The 27,454-nt window shown below is 37.3% G+C and overlaps 2 protein-coding genes across 4 annotated transcripts in view; one reads left to right on the top strand and one right to left on the bottom strand.

Annotated features, from left to right (window-relative positions):
- MYEF2 (myelin expression factor 2) overlaps positions 1-27,454 on the bottom strand; it is a 74,958-nt gene that overhangs the window by 16,408 nt on the left and 31,096 nt on the right. For 2 of the 3 annotated variants that reach the window (XM_022587165.2, XM_022587162.3), the window contains one exon: positions 19,009-27,241. In XM_022587165.2, coding sequence (XP_022442873.1) covers positions 27,078-27,241 — 164 coding nt within the window. In that variant the 3' untranslated portion in view covers positions 19,009-27,077. Of the gene's footprint in view, positions 1-8,213; positions 8,464-16,002; positions 16,183-17,677; positions 17,949-19,008; positions 27,242-27,454 lie in introns of those variants that run through there. The other variant, XR_016392105.1, reaches the window with a different exon arrangement.
- SLC24A5 (solute carrier family 24 member 5) lies at positions 7,858-27,232 on the top strand. Its single transcript, XM_022587176.3, has 9 exons — positions 7,858-8,125; positions 8,814-8,993; positions 18,647-18,730; positions 18,819-18,922; positions 19,268-19,368; positions 21,070-21,353; positions 23,460-23,666; positions 25,598-25,699; positions 26,190-27,232. The coding sequence occupies exons 1-9, from the start codon at positions 8,005-8,007 to the stop codon at positions 26,510-26,512; spliced, it is 1,506 nt and encodes a 501-aa protein (XP_022442884.1). The 5' UTR covers positions 7,858-8,004; the 3' UTR covers positions 26,513-27,232.

The following is a 27,454-nucleotide window of genomic DNA, read 5'->3' as shown; positions in this document are numbered from 1 at the left end:
CTACCAGGCTGCACCTCTGAGCTATGCACTCCTATATTCAACTGCCCACTTGACACACAGGTGTTGGAAGGACAGCTGGTGGCGAGAGAGATGATACCCTTGTCAGGAGGCTACTTACAGAAGTCTGGGCAACAGATGATGGTAGCAATGGATATGGAAAGGAGTGTGTTGACCCAAGAGATGTTCAGGAGAAAGAGTTATCTGGACTTGGTGATTGATAGAGGTGGCAGGGGATGGGAGAAGTAGGAATCATGGATGACAACCAGGGCAGTATCTTTCACTAAGATTAAGTTGGAAGGAAAATGGGTTGCATACAATGCAACCTTTAGAAATTTTCCAAAAACCTGCCCATGGAATCAGTGGTATTCATTGCTTCAAGAAAAGGGTACACACAGTCTAAAACAAAGGAGTTATTCCTTTACTTTGAGTTTCAAATTCAATCTGTTTTTTTCTATCCATAGACGACAACATTTTTGAAAGCCAAGATTTGTTGAAGGAGAAAGGCATTTTCTCAAATCTAAAACTCACTGTTCATATATCAAGGGTAAAGTTTGGAGTTCTGAGCATAAAACTCTACCAAGCTATCAGGTAGGCTAGGGCCTGTCACAGGTAGGGTTCTTTGAAGCTGTCATTTAGATGGAGTTTGGGTTATAAGATGTTTACTGGGGCTCAGCACCCGTGAGAGGAAAGGGAGGAAGCAGGATTTGGAAGTTGAAGAAGTTGAACTTCAAGGCAGGTCCAATGAAGCCTTGCTCCAACCAGTGGGGAGCTCTGAAATGAGCACTGCTTGTCAGACTGGTCTGCTTGGGACTCAAATGGCTGGGCTTCTACACCCCTGCCTTACTTAGACGTGGGCTGCCCTGGGAACGGTGTGATCTCAGGTGAGGAGACTCTGCAGCTCAGGCAGTCCCTGAAGGGGCTAAGCTGGAGGCCATCTGCTGACAGCACCCCCCATGCTGGGGCAACAAGTCCTCCCTTGAGGGGTATCTGGGAGGTACACATCCATGTCTCCTACAGGGAACTTCTGGTTTGGGGAAGAACTGGAAAAAGCAGGAGAGAAGGGCAAGAGGTGAAATATGTGTGTCCTTAGGTTCTAGAAAAAAGTAACATAGTTCTAGTTCTTTGGGAATATCCAGCCAAAGACACAGCAGACTGAGTAGCCCCGCAGTCTGGAAAGCGAGCGTCCTTTTCACAGAGACTTGTGCCAACCATGCCTGCAGGACTTAACAAAGAATGACCACAGTCACAGTACCAACAACAACCCTGGCCTGCATGGGCATGGAGCACAAGCTACTGGCATGACAGTGGTCAATCCTCTTGGTCAACTCCCCTGCTTCTCCTCTAGCTCCATACCCTCCACGACAACAAAAGTGGCAGAGCTGTGACCACTTCCACCTCTACTTGCTAAGGAAGGACTTCGAAGCACATGAGGTGATGTGTATAGCCTATCCCAGTATGGAGAGAAATACAGAGCACTTACTGGAGTTCCCTCTTCAAGACCAGATTCTCTTATGTTCCGTCCTTATGAGCTCTAGGGCTCTTGAGTTCCAAGCCTAGGGGAGAAACTCTAAGCCCAGCAAATTTGGAAGAATCCCTGATGAATGCCTTTGAACCAATTATTTAGAGTAAAGGAGGCATCCTTCTCCCTACATAGGGGTGGCAGCCTTCACAGAGCAGACTAAGGAAAAATGATGATGCTAGCTCAAACCCTGAGGGGGTTTATTATATTAAAGTGAAGAAACTAAAGCTCCTCACTCCAGCACGTTTGAGTCAGGGTCCCCCCTCCTCTTGTCTCACTTGCCACCCCATCAGAACACCCCAATGAAATAGAGCTAGAAGAGAAAACGACAAAGCCGGTTGAGGCAGGCCCTTTTCCAGATCACTCATTAAACCACCAAGTACTGAAACACTTCGGAAGGCTTTTCTATCTAAACTCTGAGAACAAAGACAGAGTAAGGCCAGCACAAATGAAGTGGGTGGAACAAGGATCAAAATGCAGGCTAAAAGCAAAATTCCATTTTTTGGTAAATATAGCTAATGAAAATCCCTTATCTATTTATTTTTTCCGCAGCTCATGGCCTGCCCAGTGCATTCAATTTCACTGAGCACTAAACACTCTGCCAAGTTCTGGTGACATAGAACATGCTCTCATGGAGTTACAGTGCAGAGGGAAAGGGGATGAATATTTATGTTCTATGTCTGTAATCCCACAGCCTAAAAAGCATGTGGTATCATCCCCATTTATTGAGTTTCAAAAAGAATGGAGGAGGGAGCTTTAACCCAGGTTTAGCTAATTCTAAAATTATTTCCACTCTAAAACGTTTTTTATTTTAAATCATATTTGATCTGCAAAACGCGAAGCCCCCCCCCCCCATTAGTATTCAGAGAATTGGAATACGCCCTCCAGGAAAAGAAAAAAAAATACAATTTTTGAGAAAACTTTGAAGGCCTTCTAGGAATTCAAAATGTTTTAAATAACTTTCACCGAGTTGGACCCACACAGCAGTGAATGAGACCAATCTGAACTGGGTTGGAAACTGGAACTGTTCAGTCATACTCTCAGCCAGTGCTTGACCCTGGGCTTTTGCTGATAAACTCACTAAGGATGAGGATGTGAGAAAACTGGCAGGTACCTCTGGAATATGTGAACCATTGAGCAGGCTGCTGCTCACTCACAGCCATGGCTATGGCCCCAGCTAGCAACTTCTATGATGGTTAGAGATAAAAAATGAGGGCGCTCAGCAGACTGAGCTGAAAGCTCCCTGTCACGAGGATTCCCAGGCTACTCTCTTAGGAAAGCAGCCTGAGGGAGAGCCACTCATGGGCCAGCAGCAGCTGAGGCACAGAGGGCTCCCTATGACCATGCACTTACAGGCAACACTCACTGCACCCCAGCTCTCTCAGGCTGTGCTTAACATGGTGACAATCAATCACTCATCTCATTAAGGGGCGCCCATGGGGCTTGAGCCCTGCCTGTTTAAATAGGAAAAAGCAATGGCAAAGTATGTGCCCTCTTCTCTAGGTATATTATATATTTTAACAAAAAGTTAAAAAATAAAAAGGTAATAATGACAAGCTGGAGTCAGAGCCTGGGACTAGCCTTAGCCACCTGCTTCCTTTCCCTTCCTGTCTTCACAGTAGTTGGGGCAGCCTACAAAAACCTTCATTTCAGGGTTGGGGTGCAGATAATAAAAGGCAGGGGCTGACCACCATTCCTAGCTCTCATCCCATGAAGGAAAGTCGAAATCTCTTTTCAAATGACTGATTTCACAGGGTTCCTCATTGTAGATTTTCCATATTCCCTCCAACAGGAAGTTGGAAAGCGCAACCGTGTTTGGAGCACCAGCAGGTGGAGCTGGAGAGCTGACTGAGCCCCCTTGGTTAGGGGACACTTTAGACAAATGCTTGGGGAACTGAGCAGATAGCACTTGGATGGGACAAAAGGATCAACTTATAGAAGATGCTGTGTATTCTTATCCTGTGGACGTTGTCAAGGAAAAATCATTGTGGAATTCCTTATTTCATTCATTCATTCATTCATTCATTCATTCAACAATAGTTAGTAGATGCCCATCACATGCCCAACACTGTGTTGAACACTGGAAATGCAGGACGAAATTAGATAGGCACAGTTTCGCCCTCATGGCAATTACATTCTGAAGAACTGGCTTTAGCTTAGCAGGTAAGGACGTTCCTGCACTTTAGCATTAGACAGACCTTTGTCTGCATGCTGGCTCTGACATTTAGTTGGAACTATGTAACCTTAGATCTTAGGCAATTGACTCAATCTATCATCCATAAAACAGGGGTAGAAGTATCCATCCCAGTAGTTCTCAACAATCCTAGAATCACCTGGGAAATTTTTAAAAATATCCCTGCCTAAGCCACTCCCTAGATTTTGATTCAATTGATCTGGGTAAGCGTCAAATCATCAATAATTTTAAAAGCCACAGATACTTCTACTGAGCAGCCAGTGAAAACTACTCCTCTATCCTTTAGGGTTAGTGGGAGAATTACACTGAATAGTGCACATGAATACCTCATGCTTAGTAAACATAACTTTACTGTTAGCTTTGATTCCAAACATAGAAGAAGCTAACTCAGCAGAGGTCCACGTATCTGGGAGAAGACTGTGAAGGTGAAGCTGGTCAGTGTGCAAGGAAGACCTGAACAAGATGATTTTGACAGTTTTACTCCTCAAAAGAAAAAACCGACTACCAGTCTATACCTTGACCTCAACTCAATAACCATCTCTGCACTGATTTTAACAGGTTAGCTTACTTGGCTATTTCAACAGATGGCTTGTTCTGGGCTTCTTTATTTGTTTCTTTATTTTAATTGTCATTGTGAGAACAAACCACAGTTCAGAGTTTAATAATGTTATCAACATGAAAGAACTCAGGGAATATTGTTCCCATGAACCCTTCCAAAGAATCTACTAGAATATAAGATTTGGGCATCAAAATAGCTAGAGAAACATCAACCTAAGAGTGCTGGCAAGCATTAAAAATGTAGTTACTTGTAGTACCAAGACTAGATGAGGGTTAAAGGGAGAAAGAATATATTTAATGACTATATGCTCAGGCAATGCAGATAGGCTATAGCTCTTAGAATAGAAAGCGAATGGAAAGAGCATATGCAAAATCTTAAAACTCTTCTCAGTAATTATATGAGTAGTGGTGGTATCAATACCATTATTTTGAGACTCATATATGTAAATAGCACCAGTAAATGAGTAATTATGAAGCACTGGATATTCTATTGTCCCCTAAGTACTGGGACCCTTGAGAACTGGGACCCTTGAATGAGAAGTACCAGTATGAACTCATGACGTATTCTATCAAGAGGTGTGTGTGTGTGCGTGTGTGTGCATGTGTGTGTGTGTGTGTGTGTGTCTGTGAGACAGAGACAGAGAGAGACAATGACCATGCCTAGCAACCCAGATTCTTAGGTCATGGTCTTGATGTACTTTGCATTTAAAAAAATAAAGAGGCATTTTGGAGAAATGGCTGGTTTGAGGTATAAGATGAGCCTAGAACATCTTTTTATATCAGGTAGTAAGAAAGCTACCAAAACTATTAAGATCATGTCAAAGGCTCTCAGAAGTCAATCTGAAGAGGCTCCCACTGGCTAAAGATGAGACAATTTGAACTTCAGAAAGGATAATAATTACAATTGGAACCCATCAAATATATTTAAATACCCTAATTCATAATAATTGTTTAAATAGAATTGGTTATTTGGGAAGGAAAAGAGAGCGCCAAACATCTTGAGAAGTGATAAATAAAGAAGAGTCAAGCATATACATTGTCATTGCTACCTAAACTGAGTACCCCTGGGTACCCGCAAAGTGGGTGATAGAAATCACCTTCTTGTAAAATATTCCAAGTAATAAATGAAGAAGAAATTATAGAATAAGAATGCCATTCTTTTGCAAGCTCTAAAGAATTAGTAACAGATTTAGGTAATGAGCATGAACTGCTGCTAAAATCACCACAAAAGAGAGAAGCAGATACCGTGTGCTTTATGAGGGAAAGACCTCACCACCACCTTAGTGGTGCCAAAGGGTAGCCCAGTAGCAGAGCAGATTCTGAGCATGCAGAGCTAGTCTTGCCAAAGGGGCAGTACTGAGTCTGAACAACTTCTGCATCCAGCTGCCAATCAACAAAAATATAGAAAACGGAGGAACACATTGAGCTATACCACAGGACGTAATCAATAAATCAGGACTGTGGGAAACTCTACAGATCAAATGCCCTGGGGTTTTCCAACAGACAAATTATAGGGAAAAGAAAAAGAAGTAGGGGGAACCTATAAACTAAAAGAGACTTAAACGACTTCTTTTACGGCTAAGCTATAGTATCCTTAGCATGCCCCCAATTAGGGATGAGCGATAAACTATTAGAAATATACACACAAGGAGGTGACTGCTATAGAAGCCAGGAGACTGGTTACTCCCAGAGAAAAGGATAAGTTGGGATTGGAGCAAGTGAAAGGATTTCTGGGATGGCTGGCAAGATTTTATTTCTTGACTTGGGGAGTTTATAAGGAAGTCCATCTTATAAAAATAAATAACAACAATAGTAATATAATAACTATACATTTATTTTATGTGGCTTTTTTAATGTTTTATTTTACAATAAAGCTTTTTCAGATTCTTTTGCAAAATGAAGAATAAATGTATAAAGCAAATCTAATTAGCCTCCTAAATTCTCTTTTCTTGGTAAACCTATATTTTATTGGACAGTTTGTTCAGAACAAGTATACTGTGTGTTCTGAGAATGTGTTTTCAAGAATCATTACAGTCTAATCAACAAATGTTTATTAAGTACCTACTATGAGCAAGATTCCACTGGAATTGTTTCATTGTAATTGGCTTATATATTCAGATACTTGCTCTGTTTCCTGGATTAACAACATACATTGCATAAGTATTCACTTTCACTGTGGGTTTGAGTTTTCCTGTCATTTTGTTTGTTTATAATGTTTAGTTCTATTAATTGATTGAACTACTGCATTTTGGAGAGGAAAGGTTCACGAGACATTTCCACTTACACAAAGGTAAGTGGACTCTTCCCTGGGGCTTAGCACTGCTGGCATTGAGGCCAAAGGCCAGTGGTCCAGGGCACCACTTCCTGCAGGTGTCAGCAGCCAGAACTCTGCTTGCTGGGAATCTGCTCTGTTACTGGGCTACACTTTGGTGACTCATCATCCCAGCCTCACAACCACACCACGTATCTGGATAGTCAGTTCCTGGAAATGACGGTTTCAGAGAGGCTTATAATGGGTAGCAATTCCCAGCAAAGCAAAAGAGTGTTTGAGAATTTTTACCAACTCAAGATCACAAACTGACTCCTTTCCACCAGAAAAACGCAGTTTCTAAATTTAAAACTTAGCAAGCACATCAATTTTTATGTTTTTTCTGCAAAGGAACCATGAGAGTTGCAAAACTAAAAAATTCCTCTATGGCCAAGAAGCTTCTATCTTAATCAAAAGTAATACATTAATAATAATAATATAGATGATAGACAATAGATAGGTAACATTGACCATGGGGCAGAGGCTGTTTTAAGCAGATTGCATGCATTCATTTATGTAATCTTCACACAACCCAAATAGAGGGCACTAAAACCTTCCCATTTTACAGAGAGTGAAACAGAGGAGCAGAGAGGTTAAATAACGTGCCCAAGGTCATATAGGTACTAAACAGCAATGCTAGGACTCAAGCCACGTGGTCTGGCTACAGAGCCTGTGCTATTCGCCACATGTTTCTGTACTGCCAGAAGTTCTTAACATCTTGGCAAGCCCAGTAAATGCTAGGGTAGGGAGGATAGTAGTTTATATTTGAACACTCCCTGGCTTGTCCAATTTGCATTTTAGAACCTCTGGCAGAGAGCACAGCTAACCAATGATCAAATAGCCTCCATCCACTACGACTCTTACTAGTTCTTGAAGCTGCCCACTTCTCTCCATCCCCATTGCCACTGCTCTGGTTCAAGCCACCATTTCTCCACTAGATTATTGCAAGAGCCTCCTAATTGGAGAGAGGACGAGAGGCCAAAACAGAAATATAAAAGGGTGACAGCCTAGCCAAAGAATGCACATACACGAGCTCCAGCAAATTCTAGAAGCAAGGGCTGCAGAGAGAGGTGGAAGCAGTTATAAACTCAGGTCCTTAAAAATCTAGAGAGAGTCAAAAGCAGAGCCAGTATGAAGACAATAAATAAAATCACTCTGTAAAGAGCAAGCTGCCTGGATCTGCCCTCGGGGACTGTGGGCCACGGGACTGTCTGCTTCCTCCCTACCTCCTCCAGCCTCTCTGGGGCTTAGGGCTCCTGATCAGAGTAGCTTGGCTGGCTCCAATCACCCTCCCTTGTCCACTGGACTTGCTTTGATGTGCCCTGGGCAGGGCACTGGGCAGGAAGGAGACTCCTCACATGATCCAGCTTAATCCTCCTCTTCTCCCTTCCCAAGGCTGCACGTTGCAGAAAGACCGCTGCAGCAATGCAGACCAAAGGGGGCCCACGGTGGGCAAGAAGGGCCCTGCTTCTCGGCATCCTCTGGGCTACTGCACGCTTGCCTCCCCCAGGTGCCTCCCTGCCCCAACGTCTCCCAAGGGCTACAGGTAGGTGGACGCTGGGGTCAGCTACCCCTGCTGCTGCTACCACATGTGGATAAACAGACAAAGAGAGGGAAATTCTTACTTGACTCACTTTTGCTTATGCTTCCTGCTGTATTTGCTCTGAGTTTTAGCATTTGGTAGGCTATCAAACACTTTTGATCCTTCGAATAAGTTCTCAAAGATAGCTCTGAAATCATTCACAGACGTCATGAAGCAGGAGAGTCTTCAGTTTTTATTGTTGGAGACTTCATCATGGAAAAAGAAATCTTTCATCCTAGAAATTCTCTCTGCAACAGTGGATGATTCTTTGTGGGCCTTGGGCTTTGCGGACAACTTGGGCTCTGAAATGGGAAAATGAAATTGTACAGATATTAGGAATCTCTATCTTCAAAACACAGTTTCTAATTGAGGAGGAAAAGGGGTTCAGAATTCCCTTTTATTAATGAAGCAGGCAAGGAAGACTGATTTCGTTATTTCCTCTTTTTAATTCACCTGCTATCATTATCTTATTTCATTTAAAGGACCTCTTTCAGGTCCCAAAGACTAATTTTCTTTTTAAGGATCTACAATTACATCATATTCAAAAGTGATTTAATCCCACACTTCCTGTTTTTTTAAGGAATTTCTCTTTGTGGGCTTGGAATGTGTGACTCGAACATCCTTCAAATTTTCACCTCCTTTTCCTTACCAGGAAATAGCACCCAATGTGTTATGTCCCCATCTTCGGAGTTTCCTGAAGGGTTTTTCACAAAACAGGAGCGTGCAGATGGAGGCATCATAATCTACTTCCTAATTATCCTTTACATGTTCATGGCCATGTCTATTGTCTGTGATGAGTACTTCCTACCCTCCTTGGAAATCATCAGTGAATGTAAGTAGCTGGAAATCTTCTCTACAACTTTCCAGAACAGTAGTGCCACACACATATACAGCTGTCTTTGGAGTAGCTCCGCAGCAATCCTGTCCATCTCAACTGGCTGCAGAACACTGACTTCTGCATCGTGGTGTCCTGTACCTTGAGGGACTGGCGTGAGTATGGTTTTTCTTGGTAGTTAATGTGCAGCAGAACATCTTTAAATGAGTACAAAGCAACTATTGTTATACTGCCTATCTCCAGAAACTTGCAGTTTGTCTATCGTACTGCCTAGCTGTTTTTTAGTAAGCTGTTCCACGTTTCATATACATGCACTTGGTATATACCCCTAATACACTGGACTTCTAATACTTGCCATCAAATACTTCAAAAAATTTTTTTCATTTTTACTCTAAAATCTCTGTACCTTTTTTAAAGGTAGGTGATAAACAAATACCTTTAAGGACCGCCCTCCTCCCTCTTCCTTTCCCAGCCTCCTACCAGTAAGGAAACTAATTCATGTTTATGAACCAATAAATAAATAAATAAGTCCTGCATTTTATGTAAAGTGCCCTTTGGCATCAGGTAATTAAACATTAAGCTCAGTTACTGGTTTCTGGAAATAGGATCTGCCAAGCCCCTCAGTTCTACCCCTTCAATCATGTATATCGCCCAGAATTCTGAGCACAGACCTTACATTAGCACACTGGTCCCTAAAATCAGGATATCAGTGATGTTTTATGGCAAATAAGCAAAAGTGCCAGCGTTTCCAGTCTGTGTCTCCTGCTTAATTAGTTTAATTGGTTGAGCATGCTCACTTCAGGGAAGGTCAAAGTTAAGGGTTAGATTTCCCACTGCGTACTCCCAGGACTGCACAGAAATAGCATCCCCCGGCCACACACACACACACACACACACACACACACACACACACACTCTGCTAGCATTTCTTCACAGGGAAAGAGCATGAATGTAAACTCTCCCTTCCTCCCTTTTCTCATGGTCCCATCCCCCACCCCTGCTGAAATACAAGTCATTTTCTCTCTTGTAACAGTGCAGTACAGCAGTATCCTTAGGACTTAAAACAGGATCTGGCAATAGCAGAGGCACTCAACACCTATTTCTCTAATGAAAAATAATTATAGAACAGGTCAGCATAAGTTTATTATAATTATTATTTAACTTATACATATAGTTTCACATTGATACTACACTTGACATTGACATTGATAGTTTTCCTTAATAGAAAGTAAATTACTTTAACATAATACTTTTACTTAGACTGATGAAATGCAAGCAGAATAGAAGAAAAAACAAATTCCTCTACATTTCTATCACCCAGAGACCCCCACAGTTATCATTTGGTGTACTTCCTTTCAGTCTTTTAGATCTTGCTACATATACAATTTGAGGTCGTTTCCTTTTACTAAGATAATATTTAATCACGTGCATTTCCCTATATTATTGAATACCCTTCAAAAACATGACTTTTCATGGCAGCACAATAGTTCCTGATTCTGGAAACGATATGAGCACCTAACACTGGTTTTTATACATAATCAGCACCCAGTAGAAATTTATCACAATTTTTAAAATTATTAATCTTACTAGACATTTGAGTTTTAATTTTTTGTTCTAAATGATGTTATGCCCATACTTGTATCACATCTTTGCAAACTTCTCTGATCATTTCCTGATAAAGATACAGAGCTATGCATATTTTAAGCTTTATATTATACATTTCCAAAAGCGTTTCACAAAGGGTGTGCCAACGAAAACCTCCACAATGTGTGGTAGCTTCCATTCCAGAAAACCATGAATAATACCTTTTTTTAAAATAATTCTTATTGGGATCATTTTAAATGTCTTTGTTAATTGCTTTCAAATGGAAGTTATTTTATAAAATTTGTATTTATGAGGTTGAAAATTTTATATGTGTATTAAAATTTCTGGTTTTGCTTTTGTGTTTTTTGCCCATGTTCTAATACGGGAGTATTTGTTTTTACTTACTGATTTCCAAGATTTTTTTTAATATAAGGGTATTAACTCTTTCTAATATAATTTTTATATGATATACTTTTTATGGTTTGTTTGGTTTTGTATTTTATGTGTTTATCACATTGAAGTGTACATATTTTTAAGTAAATTTACAAATATTTTCCTTATGACTCTCCTTTTGGTTTTATACCTAGAAATACCTTTTTATCCCTAGGTCAGAAAAATTGTCATCTTTTCTTCTACTTATAGTTTCTTTTTTTTTTTTACATTTATTTATTTATTTATATTTAATATTTTTATTTCTTCCACCAAGAATTTGTTTTGCTATAGGATACAATGCTATTTTTTCCAAAAGTTGATCCATTTTCTATACTCTCAACTCTATACTCTATTCTAATGATCTATTTGTTCATGTTTGTGCCAGTACCACACTTCTCATTAGAAAAACTAAATCATATTAATTATATAAAATTAAGAAATTAAAAATTCAAGGTACCATATCCCCACTTAGAATCCTTCTCTTCCTGGAAAGCAAACAAACAAAAAAATCACTTTTGTTTTGCTTGTTTTTCATTTTCACATTTCCAAACAATGACTTGACTGAAAGAATAAATCCATCAAGAATTTTTTAAATAGAAACCTGTCTTGGGAGTGGTAAATAAACAGATAACTTTCTAGCCCTGCAGAAGAAACTACTGCATTAAAATTTAGATTGCTACTTCAAAATAATCTTCATTAAGCAACTTCATAAAATATCTATAATAATGACTTCCACCATGCCATTTGTGGAATTACTTTGGAACATCATCAGCAAACATTCATTTCTCAAGTGAATCGCTCTTTGCTCTGAAGTGTAACACAGTAGCTATTATGGATGTGTGATTGATGCATGCCCGCATCACTGCCAAATCTTCAGCTGCTAAGAACTGATCCCGGTCTTCAGCATTGAAAATGCTGGCAATGAAATGAAATTGAAATAGTGCTAGCTGGATTCATTTTTAAATGCCCCTAAATTAATTCTGTCGTTTCTCTTTCCAAGGTCTTAGTATGGTCTTGTCCAAATTAGGACATCAGCAATAAAAAACAATTTCTCTGGAATTTCTTTACATCCACAGAAACTAACTTCAGAAAGTCTGCAAACGCTTTACATTTCCCCATAGTTCTTTGACAAGCTATAATAGTCCCACCCAACTAATAAGTATTAATATAATCCTCCAAACAATTTACAGAGCATTCTACAATGTACTGGAATGCTATTAACTATTTATATACTTATATTTATCATAAAACAATTATAGAAGACCAAGCATGGTTCTAAATTAAACATATATGATTATATTTAGTCTTCACATAAACCCTATAAAGTAGGGACTATTAGATTGGTTTTACTAATGAAAAAACTGAGGCTGAGAGAATATATAATTTCTCAAGACTACACAGCCAGTACACAGGAGAGCCCTGGTTTCTCTAATGCCAAAACCCAAGAATGTTTTCAATTGCTGTGTGGTATAATTTTACACGTCCTTGTTTGAGATTAGCTGCCGTAATATGGTTGTTTCAGAAGAACTGTTCTTTCTGAACAATTTTAAAAGGTATTTTTTTTTTCTCCCAAGGGCACTGAAAATTTTGACCACAAAAATACATCAAATGCTCATTGTAACTACAGAGGAAGTATACTACAAAATAATGAGAATCCACCAAGTCACTTAAAAAAATCAGTTAAGAATTTTAGCAACCTACTGGGGGCTGTAAATTAATGTTATAAATGGTAACCTGCAATAATGAGACTCTGAGAACTGAGCATTTTGTCTATGATGTACATGAAATCAGAAGTGCGGTACTGTGGAACCGAACCATCATGTATAACGCAATGACTTTCTATGGAGTACATGTCTGAGTCCCAACCTAGGATACAATGGTTGAATTGGCACACCCCCGGCCCACCCCAGCCCCATCACCCCAGGAACCCCTCCTCCAATCACTAACGGTGGTTCATTTGGTTAGCACAAGGGTCCTCAGCAAGGTGAAGCCTAGAAAAGGCTCAGGACTGGAGTCTCCATGCAGGGGATAAGTTGGAAGTGGTGGAGGGCAGAGCCTCTTGCTGATGCCCTGGCCAGGCCCTGAGAACTCAGGCAAGTGTAGCTGTCTCTGTCTGTAGCTATATATGCTGGTCTGTCAATTACCATTAGAACCACCACCACTTGAGGCTTTCAACAAGGATCTTTCCCTTTCTTGCTCAACTCATGACCATCAAAGTCACACAACCTCTCCTCCCCACCTCAAAACTGGAAAAGCAAGCACATACCCTGAGACATTTCGATGTCATCGTAACTATGTAGAACCAATACAAGAAAATGTTGTTGCTATACCCCCTTCCTCTAATCCTATTTTCTCTTTTATCCATTTAAGTTCTAAAGGAAAAGAGACTAGAGATGATTCTTTGAACACATTTATATATAATATAAACTATATTAACTTGTAGCCCAAATAGTAGGACTATTACCTCTCATCTTTATAAGCAGTTCATTTTTAGAAACACAAAAGTTCAGTATAAAGTCAAAACAAATCCTTTTTATGTATTGTTTTAACATGTAATGGGGATCTCCTAGAGTTATTTAACCACTGTTTAAATCGCCTTTCTTTAACTTTTCCTAAGCTAACTAGAGAGAAACATGAGAACCCCTAGTGACTGGTCACTTGATATAGCCCAAAGTCCACAATGAGCTAGTTATGAAACTTTTCTTTTTAAATGTTACACTAATACGCTATTCAGTTAGTAGTTCTAATCCCTCCACCATGTTGATCCTTTGAAGTATAACATGTCTTAAGTGAAAATGATCTTAGTAAGGTTTTCAGAAACATACTTAAAATATTTACTTTTTTATTAAAAAATTATTCTTATTCACTCTGCTTTGAGCTAATATTTGCCCATGTTCTACTTTATGTTTCAGAAATAGACAATAAGAAAGAAAGGCAAGTTTTAATTCCAGGTAGAATTCATTCTAAATTGATAAAATTGAAAGGGAGTGGAATAATTCTGTGAGTATGGCATTTGGATAGCGGACAGTTTCAGGGGATTGTTTGATTCTTAATCCTTATGAAATTTACAGAGGCAAAGCCTTTCCAAAGAACAAAGAATCTAAGAATAGCACTTCCTCCCTGCCACACAGGCACTCATTCTCCTCTTAAGAGCATTTTCATCCTCTTTGTTTTTCTTCTCCCTCTGATCTAAACTAATCTAAATTTAAAATATAAATAAATACATTGTGGTCACCTTGGACTGCATCTAAATCTACCCCAGGTATATGGATCTAAATAAGTGCTAAGTGGTCTGGATATTACCAAGATGCTATTCAGGCAGGCAATGATGATGATGATGATGATAAAGCTACGTATTAATCTCTTCACTTACATGGGTAACAGAAAGAGCAGCTTTTTAAATTCAAAAAGGTCTAGCTGCCCATCCCATCTCTGCAACTACTAACCTATGTGACTTTGGGCAAGTTATGGAGACAAAACTCAGGTAATTGTGAGCTTTGGAGATAAAATGTCTTACATATGCTTTATATGATAGACTTAGGGCAAGTGGAAATTAATTAATATTAAAGCTGTTAGATTAGGCCATGGGGGAGTCTTTCTTTTTCAGCGGAATCAGGCCTTTCAAAACATTATACAGAGTTTCAGAATTTATTCCGTTATAGCTCAGACACAATATGAGATGATAACTCTAAAGTACTTCAAATGTTTTTATTTACTGTTAAAAGCACCACAGAGATATACGTGCAGTTGTACGTTGAGGGGCTAGGCATTTATTTCAATGATGTCACTCAAAACATTTCTAGAATATATTTGGAATTAGTATCAGAACCAATTTTGCAAATCATAAAAGACATTGGTTTGCTGTCATACTTCATTTTGAATAGAATTACTCAGCATGACTACCCACCCTAGTCACTAGAGTTGGGTCTGAATGACTTGTAATTGCTTCCAAAATTCAAATCCATTCACAAGGCATGAAAATTTGCTATCACTGAGGACTTTACAAAATTGTGCCAGAAGACACCAAATTGCTTATAGCCTTCTCTTGTAACTCTATTAAACGCACATTGTGAAAAGAACTGGAAATACATAAAGAACGGTAGCAGTGGTTAAAATACAATGTTAAAATTATAAATGATCCTCCCCATTGTTTTCTCCTCCATTTTCTAAATTTTCAGCAGCAAAGGGGATTTTTATTTATAAAAGGAATTGATTTAACAGTAAGAAGCAGTACAGAGGCTTAAGGCATAGAATTCATATTTTATATTTTTTGTAAAAATTGATAATATTAGAAGATACCTAAATATTGTGTAGTCCAACCCTCCATTTTACAGATGGCAAAATACAAGACTTGTCTGAATGACTTATCTAAAGTCTCACATCAAGGTAGTGGCAAGGCCAGAAGCCAGGTCCCCATTTTAGTTTAAAACTCTTTCTACTATATTTCCAGAAGAGGATTTTCAAAAACCGTTATAAACTTTCCAACATGGTATCAGAGAAGAGAACATGCTTAAGAAAAAGTCTGATGAGTTCCAGTAATCAGTTCATTATCAGAAAGTTGCACTTTATATAAACAATGTAATATCTAAACCTATAAAGAAAACTCACCTTGAACATTTCTAGTATATCCTGAAGGAAATATGATTATTCCTTTAGAGTAATAGAAAGGGAAAAAAGTAATAGCTCTTGGGAGAGGGGGGAAACCAGAACAATTTATCTTTAATAATAAACTACAGCAGAGAGAAATGCTACCCAAGGGTCAGTGAAGACAAAGCCAGTCGATTCTAAAGTTCAAAGGTATAAACCATTTTATAAAATATGCTCAGAACCTTAAGATATAACTTGTTAAAATATCTTTGAAGTTTTACACATCCATCTGTACAGAACCTTTCTTTTCATAACTCAAATAGAGCCCAGTGAATAGCAACAAGCTTTATTGTTACTGCCTTTTGAGAGTGAAAGCGCTCAAAAGGGTCACCTATTTTCCTACCTTGCAACAGCCGGATGGATCACCCTTTCTCTCTCAAGACTGAATTTTTCTAATGAAGCATTCTTCAGCCAGCATTAAATGAAGATTGGCCATTCACACTTCAGCTGCCCTGAGTTTAGGCAGTTACTTCAAGATAAAGCACTTTGTTCTTTTTCAATTTCCTCCACATATTATCGAGCCCTGGTTTGATTTGAGAAGAGAATTCATGGTAATATCACTAAATTTATACATTCTCTGGAATATGCTGGAAAACATCCAAATTATTCCTGACTCCCATTAGCTATTTTTCCCCTGGCAAGGAATGGAACAGTGGTAGTTATGTACCAGTGCCATGAGGCAGGAAAGAAAATGACTCAATTGTCCCCCATAATTGGCCTAAGTGCCATTCTTATATTATATTGAGTTTCTGTGATGAAACAGAAATAGCACTGGGTTTAGAAGCAATAGACTTGTGGTTTATGCCCTAATTCCTCACATTTAAGATCCTTGCTCTCCATGTAACTTTTAGTTACTTAACCTTCTGGACCTGTTTCTTCATCTGTAAAATGGAAATACCACCACTCACATCTGAGGATAGCTGAGATGATTAAATTATGTACATGGTAGTGAACTGTATACCATGAATGTAAGATATTATTTACTTTATACATAAAATGAAAAAGTTAAGAACAATATGCTTCATTTTAAGTTTCATGGCCAATTGGTCCTACTACGTATCAGAGTTGTAGTAAGAGTATAAAGACGATATACTATATATATACTACATATTTATATGTAAAATTACTCTAACCAGTAAAAGAAATGCTATGAAATGTCACTTACATAAATTATTACTTCTCTCCCTTCATTAGTCACCACAAGTAGATGTTCATCAAGCAAGATGACCAAAGGAAAATAGTAAGGAATAGAATAGAGAGCCTGGATTAGATAATTCCGACTATCCTGAGAGGATTTTTCACAATGGAGGCTTAACAGGTGGCCCAACAAGCTGGTTGGGCCTCTGAGACCAGGTAGTCTCATGGGGATAAAAAAGATGACTGCGGCTGGTATTACCAGCAAGCAATATTGTGGATGTCTTTCCAAGCACTTCCCATATTCTTCACAATAAAAGCCCAAGTCCTTGCTAGGATCCACAAGGCCTTACATGATCTAGCCACCTATTACCTTTGACCTCATCATCTACAGCTCTCCTTCACACACTTTATTCCAGACACTCCAGTCTTTTTCTGTTTCTTGAACACGCAGGCTAGCTTCTACCTCAAATCCTTTGCACTCACTCCATCTGCCTAGAATACTCCTGGGTCTATGTGAGGTTAGCTCCCTCACTTTGAAGTCTTTGTTAAGTTACCATCTCAGTGAAGTCCTTTCTGGTTACCCAATCTAAAATTACAATCTTTTCTCCATGACATTTTATATCCCCCCACCCTGCTTTTGCTCCTAACATAATACATAGTTTTCTTATCCTGTCTGTTCTCACTATAATTAAATTCCAGAAGATGAGAAACATTTGTCTGTTTTGTTACTGCCACATTCCTATCACATAAAAAAAGCATCTGGCATACTAGGTAGTCAACAAATAACAAATAAATGAACAATAGTCAGGTGTTCCAGTTATCTACGGCCGCTTAACAAATCACCCCAAAACTATTAGCTTAAAAGAACAATCATTTCATACCTCTCACAGCTTTGGGGGTTTACTGGCCTCAGCTGAGTGGTTCTTGCTTGAGGTCTCTCATGCAGTTATAGTAAGAAGAGAGGACTAGAATTATCTGAAAACTCCCTCCTTCACATGTCTGGTGCCTGGGATGGGAAGATTCAAAACTGGGGGGCTGAACCAGCCGGGGTTCCTCAGGGATCTCTATTTCTATGTGGGCTCTTCACAAGGTCTTTCCAGTATGGTAGTCAGGGTTTTTATGCGATCACTTAGGGCTCTGAAGCAAATGTTCCTAGAGAGAGAAAATCATGAGAGTTTTGTCACCTTTTATGTCCTAGCTTCAGAAATATTATGGCTCCGCCATACTGTTAGTCAAAGCAGTCACAAAGGCTCATCTAGGCTCAGATGACGTAAACATAAACTCCACCTTATTTTTTGTTTTGTTTTTGGTTTTTTGATAGGGAATGGAGAAGTTCTGGAAAATCATGTGGGCAGAAATATCGTAGCTATTTTTGTTTTGTTGTCACACCACCAACAACAGAAGGAATCAATAATGTCAAAGGTAGATGTCTCAGCAGAGAAGTAGAACCTGATGTGGACCTGAGAGTGAGTGACAGGTAACGGTCCCCACAGGCAAGAATAAGGAAATATTGACCACAGGTGAACGGGACTCAGCAAAGCACACCAGAGTTTGAGAGTCTGGAAAGACTGTGTGTCAAATATCAGTAGATATAGCAAACAATAAACATCAACAAAGGATTTCTAGCAAAGCCTTGGAAACCTGAGTTTTAGTTCTAACTTTGACACTAACTTTCTGACCTAGGGTAAATAATGCCTAGCATGCTGCCTCTATTGTCTATTTTCCAGCTAAAGTTAGTATTAGTGATTTTCTGTGAAGATGTAGCTTTGATATATATATCTATTTAGTTATAAAGACATACTTTCATTTGTCACTTTAACCAGACATAACATAATTTCATTTGTCTTCAGCCTTTGGATTGTCCCAGAATGTTGCAGGTGCAACTTTTATGGCAGCCGGTAGTTCAGCTCCTGAATTGGTTACTGCTTTCCTAGGTAAATATTGCTCCTTATATTTTTTCTTACTCCATGTGATTTGATCTTCTCCAAGTCAATACTAACTGAGCTACTATCATGCTTATAGGTGTATTTATCACAGAGGGTGATATTGGCATTAGCACCATTCTTGGATCTGCAATTTATAATCTCCTTGGCATCTGTGCAGCCTGTGGCTTACTATCTAACGTGGTATGTAAAACAACTTTATTCAACAAAATTTATTGCCTTGACAAATTATAAGAACCGTTCACAGTCTAGAACAAACAAGGCACTAGTAATGCGTTCAATTAAATTTATTAATCGGTAGAAAAACAACATGTATTCAATTTTAAGTTAACCCACAAATACCTCTTGGTCAAATTTATGAAAATCAGACTACGTTTAGAAACACAATTTATCTTAAAATTCCTTTCTCTATGCAATATGCAAAAGGCAACAATATTTAGCTACAAATATACAAACAATTTTATTATTGCACTAAGCAAGTGCTTGAAGAAGTTACAGTGTAATGGAAAACATTAATTATTTTTATAGGTTTCAACGCTATCATGTTGGCCCCTATTCAGAGACTGTGCAGCATACATGATTAGTGTAGCAGCAGTGCTTGCCATAATATTTGACAACCAAGTTTACTGGTAAGCTTGAATAATCATTATTCTTAATGTAAAACAGTTACAGAGAGGAGTTTTATAAAATTCTGATGGTTTAGTAACATTTCTTTTTTTTTCAAAAATGTTATTTCAATCACTTCTCAATTATCCGCCACTTCCGTACATTTTCCCTGTAGGTCTCTGAGCTAACCTCCTCACCACGATTGCTAGTTGGGTCCTTCTCCCTTCTTTGCAATTCTTTAGTCAAGGCAGTCTTTTTTCTATCTAACCACTGGATGTTACCACCTTTCTTTCTCTCCACTGACTTTCTGTTGAGAAGATCTCCCAACTTTTGTTGTCCGTTAAAGCCCCAACAGGTGGCTTCTTCATCTATTGGGTGGTTTACCTTGCCTCCGTTAAAAGTGACCATTGTCACAAGATTGGAGAAGATGACAAAGGAAGTAAAAGAAGTTCCTTTAAATTCCTCCAACTTTCTCCCTGATGTTCATTTAGTAAGAGGAACTATATAGCCTTCTTCCTCTAAAAATCAAAAACGTTTAGGTTTCAATATTAAAAACTATTTGCTTTATAATCTCCCCATGCCTTGCTGTCCCAAGAAAATGAAAAAGGGGGCGACTTAGTGAACAGATAGTAATCGTTTCAGCTAACGAGTAGGTGTTTATCACTACACTAGGAATCTTAACGGATAAAGAAATGTAAAACACAGCCATACGGATTGTACATTGCCCAATGCCAGAGATCACCAGAAAAATAGAAAACACTGTAAATGGCACCCCTCTGGAATACTACAATTTGGCAGTGCTGCATCAATACCTGCTATCAAAAAACTTTAAACCTCGCAGGGAGCAAATTTTTTAGATGAATCATCCTGAAATCTAGCCTGTCTCCCAAGGAAAGACTGTTGGTTACAATGGGGATGCTTCTGGGACTTAGCAGTTGTCTGTAAGGGGACAATGACTGTGAGAGCATCCAAGCTAATGCTCCCCCCCCCCCATTAGGGAAATCAAGAACTCTGTGCTTTCAAGCTGTAGCAGAGACTCAATGGCTATAAAATAAAAGGTAAATGCAAGGTTCAAATGTGATGGTATTAGCTAATGAAAATCCTTTAAACAGCAAACCAGAGTACAGGAAAACGGTTCTCAGTGCCTTAGGTATAATTTTATTTTTGAGAACATCCTTGCTTTCTTGTGAATGCAATCCAAACTCATTTACATTAAAATCTTCGAAAAATCTCTGTATAGCAAGCTGAAAGGCTCCAGCCAAAGTCTAACATATTCTGAATATTTTACACAAAATTCCTATACCTGAACAATTGAAATGAACAGATACTATATGTTCTTACAATTATTATATTCTTCCAATGACCTGAGGTGGAGAATGCCCATCACTATTCATTAGTTTCACTTTTATTTTGAAAGTCTATAATTACTAGTATGTTTAAAGAACTTTTAATGCCTGCCATTAGGAAGGATTCTACAGGTTAAGACAATGAATTTATAATCTTTGTTTCTGAAATACAGAAAGGACAGTGTCAAGTTTTCATCAATACATTTTTAATAATGCTGTAACCAAAGGTGGACACATCTGCAAAACCAAAATATATGTAGAACATTTCTGTTCTATTGCTGCATTAGAAAATTAAGCAGATACTGCCCCAAAGCTACTAACTCTAAAATAACTTTCACATTTTTAATTGAAAAACACACAAATTTCTCTAATTTATAGGTATGAAGGAGCTTCACTGCTTTTGATATACGGATTATATGTTTTGGTGCTGTGTTTTGACATTAAAATTAACCAATATATTATAAAGAAATGCAGTCCTTGCTGCACCTGCCTTGCCAAAGCAATGGAAGAGAGAAGTGAACAGCAGCCACTGATGGGATGGGAAGATGAGGATCAACCATTCATCCGTAGGCAATCAAGAACTGACAGTGGAGTATTTCATGAAGATTCTGGCTACTCCCAGCTTTCTATAAGTTTACATGGTCTTAGTCAGGTTTCTGAAGGTAATAACCACATCCTGGCCACTATTAAGTCTATTCACTAGCAAAACTTAATTTCATTTCAATTCATTAAGTACTATATACTTACTATGTAAAAAACACTACGGGGATTAAGGGATGATCAAGAGGCAGACCTATCCCTAAAGAAGCTTCCAATACTACAGGGGGGAAAAAAAAACCCAAATAGCTAAAATGTGAACATTTAAGTACTGTAAAGAGAAACAAATAACGCATAACTGTGGTTCCTAAACGGGACAGATGGTATAAAATTTGATGAGGATGGTTAGATAGGAAAGATTATCACGGAGAAGGGAGCATTAAAACTAAGCCTTGTAGAATAGTAAGATTTTAACTAACAACCTGATTTATGACTAATAAGTAACAGCTATTGAAGTCTAGACTTCAATAGCTGTTACTTATTAGTCATAAGTAAATGATGTAGAGATAAGAGTAAAGAGTATTCCATGGACTGACAAGTAAATAACATGAGCAAAAGGCCTGCTCAAGTACTAACATAACTGGAGCGCTGCATGTGCAGAATGGAAGCAGAAGAAAGGTGGATAAAAAGGAAGAGGATAGAGTCTTAAATGCTAAATTAAGAGTGTTTGCAGGTTTGTGAGCAGAGAAATTATCAGAACTGAAATATGGGATAAAAGACATGGAGGTCTTTAAGAGGCTACAAAACCAACTGATGTGTTTAACAGATGTCTAGACAAAGTGAAGGCAGGGCGGATACAAGAGAACAGATGTGAGACATTGCAAAGGGAGCATCACCAAGACCAGGCCACTGAAGGTCTACTTGGGAGCAGTGATAATTCTGAGGCTTTTGATCATGGCTGATTAAGAAGATGAGAACACCACTTACAAAAACTAGGAATTAAGGAAGAAAAGCTGGTGTGGGAAAAAAGAAAGTAGGAAGGAAACAGTTGAATTTTAAACATGTCATTTGAAGCAGTAGCAAAACACTTAAGTAAATATATTTAGTAGGAAGTCGAATTCAGCTATGGCCAGAAATACAAATTTGGTGGTTATTTTTTTTATAAAGTGGTTGTAAGAAACAGATTCTAAATTTTATTTAGTAGACAGTGAACTTATTCTATTTTATTACCTTAAAAAGTTAAAGTATGACTTTTCCCCTTCTTACAAAAATTATAGTTTCTAGTCTTTCAGGCGCAAGAGGTACACACGTCTAAGTTAAATTTTGTAACAAGAAACTCAAAAGAACCAGTCCAAACATTTCTTATTACACTAAAATTATATCTGTTACTTTCTGGCCCATTGGCTGAGGCTTGGCAAAAAATTTTTTATGAGTTATTTTACTAGCATTCATTGTAATGTGACCTAATACATGGGTATAGTATTTTATAAATGCCATACAAATTTTAAACAATTTTAAAGTGAATTCTCCTTTTTATGGAATATATTATTGTCTTCCACTAAGTATTGAATTTAAAAAACATACTCAAGTCTTATAAGTTACACTGTAGATTCTATACTAGTGCCTATTTTCTTAAGGTTCTTTCTAAGAATTGTGGTCAATTCTGTGTTTGGTAAATTAATCAAAGAAAATAATGAAACAAGTCCCCTAAAGTCACTTACGATGAGAATTAGAAATATTCAACTTAATAAAAAGATTATGCTATAATTATCTTATACTCCCTAAGTATACATTATGTGATACATAGGGCAGGCTGGAGGTACCATCAATATTGGGAAATGGAAACAACGGGGATAGCTAAGGTAAGACAGCCAGTTAATCCCATAAGCAAAAGTTACTAAAGACCATCCACACTGTAGAAAACCAAGAGATGGTGAACTGACACTTCATAAACATTATGTCTCTAACATACTTAGTGAATGATCCAAGACATTTTGATGGATTTAAGGCCCCAAATCAAGAAACGCTGAGTATCACATTTTACACCGTCAGCCCTGAAGTCTCAATTAGTTTCTTTGCCAGCAATATCAGTAATGAGGTATTCGAATGTTTTAAATAGCCTCTTAAAAACTGATACAGCTAATTTATTTCAATACAGCTCTCTAAATGAACATTTCTAACTTAATTGGCCACTTGAGAAAACTCAAAATCGTTTAATTTTTCCTTAACAGATCCACCAAGTGTTTTCAACATGCCTGAAGCAGACTTGAAAAGAATTTTTTGGGTACTATCCCTTCCCATTATTATACTACTTTTTCTAACCACACCAGATTGTAGAAGAAAGTTTTGGAAAAATTACTTTGTGATAACCTTTTTCATGTCAGCACTGTGGATATCTGCATTTACATATATCCTGGTTTGGATGGTCACAATAACTGGTATGTATCTTAAGTATAAGAGCACAATTTAAAAATAAAATAATCAGTTTTATATAAGAACTAAGAATATATTCACTAAGTGTAGTCTAGTTAAAGAGCAAATTTTTTTTCAGTAAAGACTAAAGATTAGTGCTATTTACAGAAAGATTAAATATTAATACACCAACAAGCTCATTCAGGTTTTGTGAGTTGTATATCACATGTCAACTATATTCTCACTGTTATATACAGCCCAGGGGTACAAGTCAAAGGAATGTACATGTTATAAATGAAATCAAATGCACAGAATGTCTTTCTATTATGCTAATAATTAAATCACATTGCATGGGTGCACAATATAGTCTTTATATTGAATTCCATTCCATAATAAAAAATATAGCAAGGTGCCAGTGTTTTGAGAAAACGATGGGTACTCACTGTTTAACTGGATTACATTTTATTTTGCTTTTTAATATGGGAATATAAACGTAGTATGAAATGAATAAAAAGGGTACAAAATAAAGTTTCATTTTAGGTTTCTACTACCTTCATGATTAAGATTTAACTATTACTGCTTGGTCATAAGCAGCTCTAGTCCCACAGAACTCCTAGTCCAGAAGGAAAAACTGAATATAAACAATGAACAAAAATATCAGGAATTTCTCCCAGAAAGGTTAAGCTGAATGGACTTATATCATAGGTGAGCAAACCACCACCTGTGTGCCCAAATCACTGAGTCTCCTTTTGAGAGTTAAGTTTTACTGGACACAGTCATGCCCATCAATTTATATATTATCTATGGATGCTTTCACATTACACTGGCAGAGCTGAATAACTGCAACGGAGATCATATAGCCTGCAAAGCCTAAAATAATTACTATCTCACCCTTTCGAAAAAAATTTGCTGACCTCTGACTTTTCTCAAATTAATATATGACTTAGAATAGTATGCTATTCTATTTCTTTTTCTTTTACTTTTTTTTACGAGTAAGATGAAAAAGTCCAATAGCTTGCATATTAAAACTCTAAATTTTCTCAGACAGATCACATTTGACATTAGGAAAGCAAGAAAAGAACAAAATGAAGTACTAGATCATAGAACAGTCCCCAAGATGATAAATATTAGTGTTATTTATGTACATATGAACTCTGGCAAACCAGTAACAAAATTAACAACCAATTACAATTTCAGTATCAATATATAAGCATGCAATAAATATGCTACTTGAAGTTCTTCTAATTAACATTTTAAGAAAAAAAAATTCTAAAGTAAGTTTTCAATTACAATATTAAGAGCAGTTACAATTACTTTTTTTTTTTAAACTTCCCTCTAGTTCTGCTTCCCAAAATGAATACATTTATGAAAAATGTTGAACTGACATCAGACTTAACACAAGTATTAAACTGGGACCATAAAGTTAGAAAGACTCAAGCCGAATCCTATTTTGTTTTCCTCAGATGTATGATTTCCCAAAGAAAACACTAAACTAAGGTCTGTCACGAAAGTAGGAATTTAAAAACGCATACCGTGTTAACATATGTACAGCTTAAAAACAGCTACAAATAATTTGCTTAAATCTGACCTCTTTAGCAAATGTCTTTAAAAGGGAAAAGAGAAAATGACCAATCTCGTTAGCATATTTTAAGCAACAGCCTTGACAACAGTGGACAGCCAAAACTTCTGTAAGCATACCAGGCAAGGAAATTACTCCTTGGTAGAATTTTGTGTATTAAATATCGATATCTGTCATTAAAAATCTGTGCTACCTGGGTTACCAATTCACCAATATTATTCAAATATTTTGGTAGCTAAAATCTAAGTAAATACATATTGGTTCTGAAATCTAAATATGCCTATTTTCTTTTTCAGGAAAGAAATATCTGAAATATCTGCAGAGAACAGTTAGCGAATCTATAAGATTTGTAACTTGTAATATCTATGTTTATTTCAGGGGAAACATTAGAAATTCCAGATACAGTAATGGGCCTTACTTTATTAGCAGCAGGAACAAGCATACCAGACACGATTGCAAGTGTGTTGGTTGCAAGAAAAGGTAAGAAGTAGGTCCCTCAAGCTGCAGTGCCCTTCTTAAAAGCCTAGCTGAAATACACTGAGCAAGGTAACTTTAAAATATTTATTTCCTCAGTAACATACTTTGAAGGAAAAAAAAGAGTGACTCAGAGGAAGGATTTACTATTTAATAGCAGATTAATTTCACTAAATCTAATTGCCCAAGTAATATTCATCTGAAATGTGCATTAAATCATGACCATGTTAGAATGAAAGGCAACAAGTAATCTACATACCTTATTGAAAATGGTTTAATAAATAAAGATAATTATTATTAGATAAATAAATGTTAAGACTTTAAATACTAACCCCCCAAAATTTAAAAATACAAATTCATTAAGACTTTTCCTCTAATACAACAATTTTCCAAAACAAACAGAGAAAGTATCCAGTGTTTTCTCTTATGAAGCTTATTAATAAAATACAGTATTGGTGTGCATATTTTAACAACATGCTTTTTTTTTTTTTTACAGGCAAAGGAGATATGGCTATGTCTAACATCGTGGGATCCAATGTGTTCGATATGTTGTGCCTAGGCGTTCCATGGTTTATTAAAACTGCATTTATAAATGCATCTGCTCCTGTAGAAGTGAACAGTAGAGGACTAACTTACATAACCATCTTTCTCAACATTTCAATTATTTTTCTTCTCTTAGCAGTTCACCTTAATGGCTGGAAACTAGACAGAAAGTTGGGACTAGTCTGCCTATTATTATACTTGGGGCTTGCAACATTATCAGTTCTGTATGAACTTGGAATTATTGGAAATAATAAAATAAGGGGCTGTGGCGGTTAATGTTATGTGGAAAATGTGAATGATGGGGAAGGGCAGAGAAGGAAAACTCCATTTCTCCATTTAAGTCAAATAAAAAATATTCTGAACTTTAGAATCTAAAACTTACTTACAGTAATTCTTTATCACCAAGAAAAAATTTAAAACCAACTAAAATCATATCCTAATTTGTCTGAGCCCTTTCTTTTCAAGGACAATTACATATATTAAACAGAAGTTTTGAAAAAACCATCTATGTTTTACCTTACAATAAGTTGATAAAAGCTGGGGACACTTGAACAAACAAATCCCACTATGCAGAGCTGAAAATAACAAGAAAATGGCTTATTTCATTAAAAATAGTATAACCATTCATTTAAACTGAATGACCAGACTTGCTGTCTTTAAAAATCCAAACTTGAGATTAACAAAAATCACAGTATATTAACACTATACTGTTAAAAGCTGGTGGGAGTTTTAAAAGTTCATCTTTACAACTTTTGTAAGCATACAGTATTACTTAAAAAAATGACTTTTACTAGGAGATTCAGCAAAACAGATGTAAGAATGTTCCAACCGTGGTTTCAAATTATGCATTACGATCCAAGCGAACATCAATTTCTCTGCCACTGATTTTTATGCCATTCATTATTCTGCAGGCTTTTTCAGCTGATTCTGGGGAGTCAAATCTGACCGTTCCACAGCCTTTTGACTTTCCATTCTCCATTTTTATTTCTGCAAACATTACATGACCTATAAAATAAAAATTATAGAATTACTAGTCTGTTTAAACAGGTTCCATTTCACTACACAGGTTTGAAATTTCTCGTAGCCAATGAAATGATAACTTGGCTAAAAACATCAATGATTTTAAAATAGCACATCATATAAGCCTTATTCTCATCATTTTATATTCTGAATATAATGCAATTCATATAAAGTAATGAATATATACAGGTTATAATA

This window comes from Delphinapterus leucas, chromosome 2 (assembly GCF_059928025.1).
Source record: "Delphinapterus leucas isolate spDelLeu-1000000601 "Yukka" chromosome 2, BTC_Dleu_Yukka2, whole genome shotgun sequence".
Taxonomy (NCBI): domain Eukaryota; kingdom Metazoa; phylum Chordata; class Mammalia; order Artiodactyla; family Monodontidae; genus Delphinapterus; species Delphinapterus leucas.
This window is presented reverse-complemented; position numbering and strand designations above follow the sequence as displayed.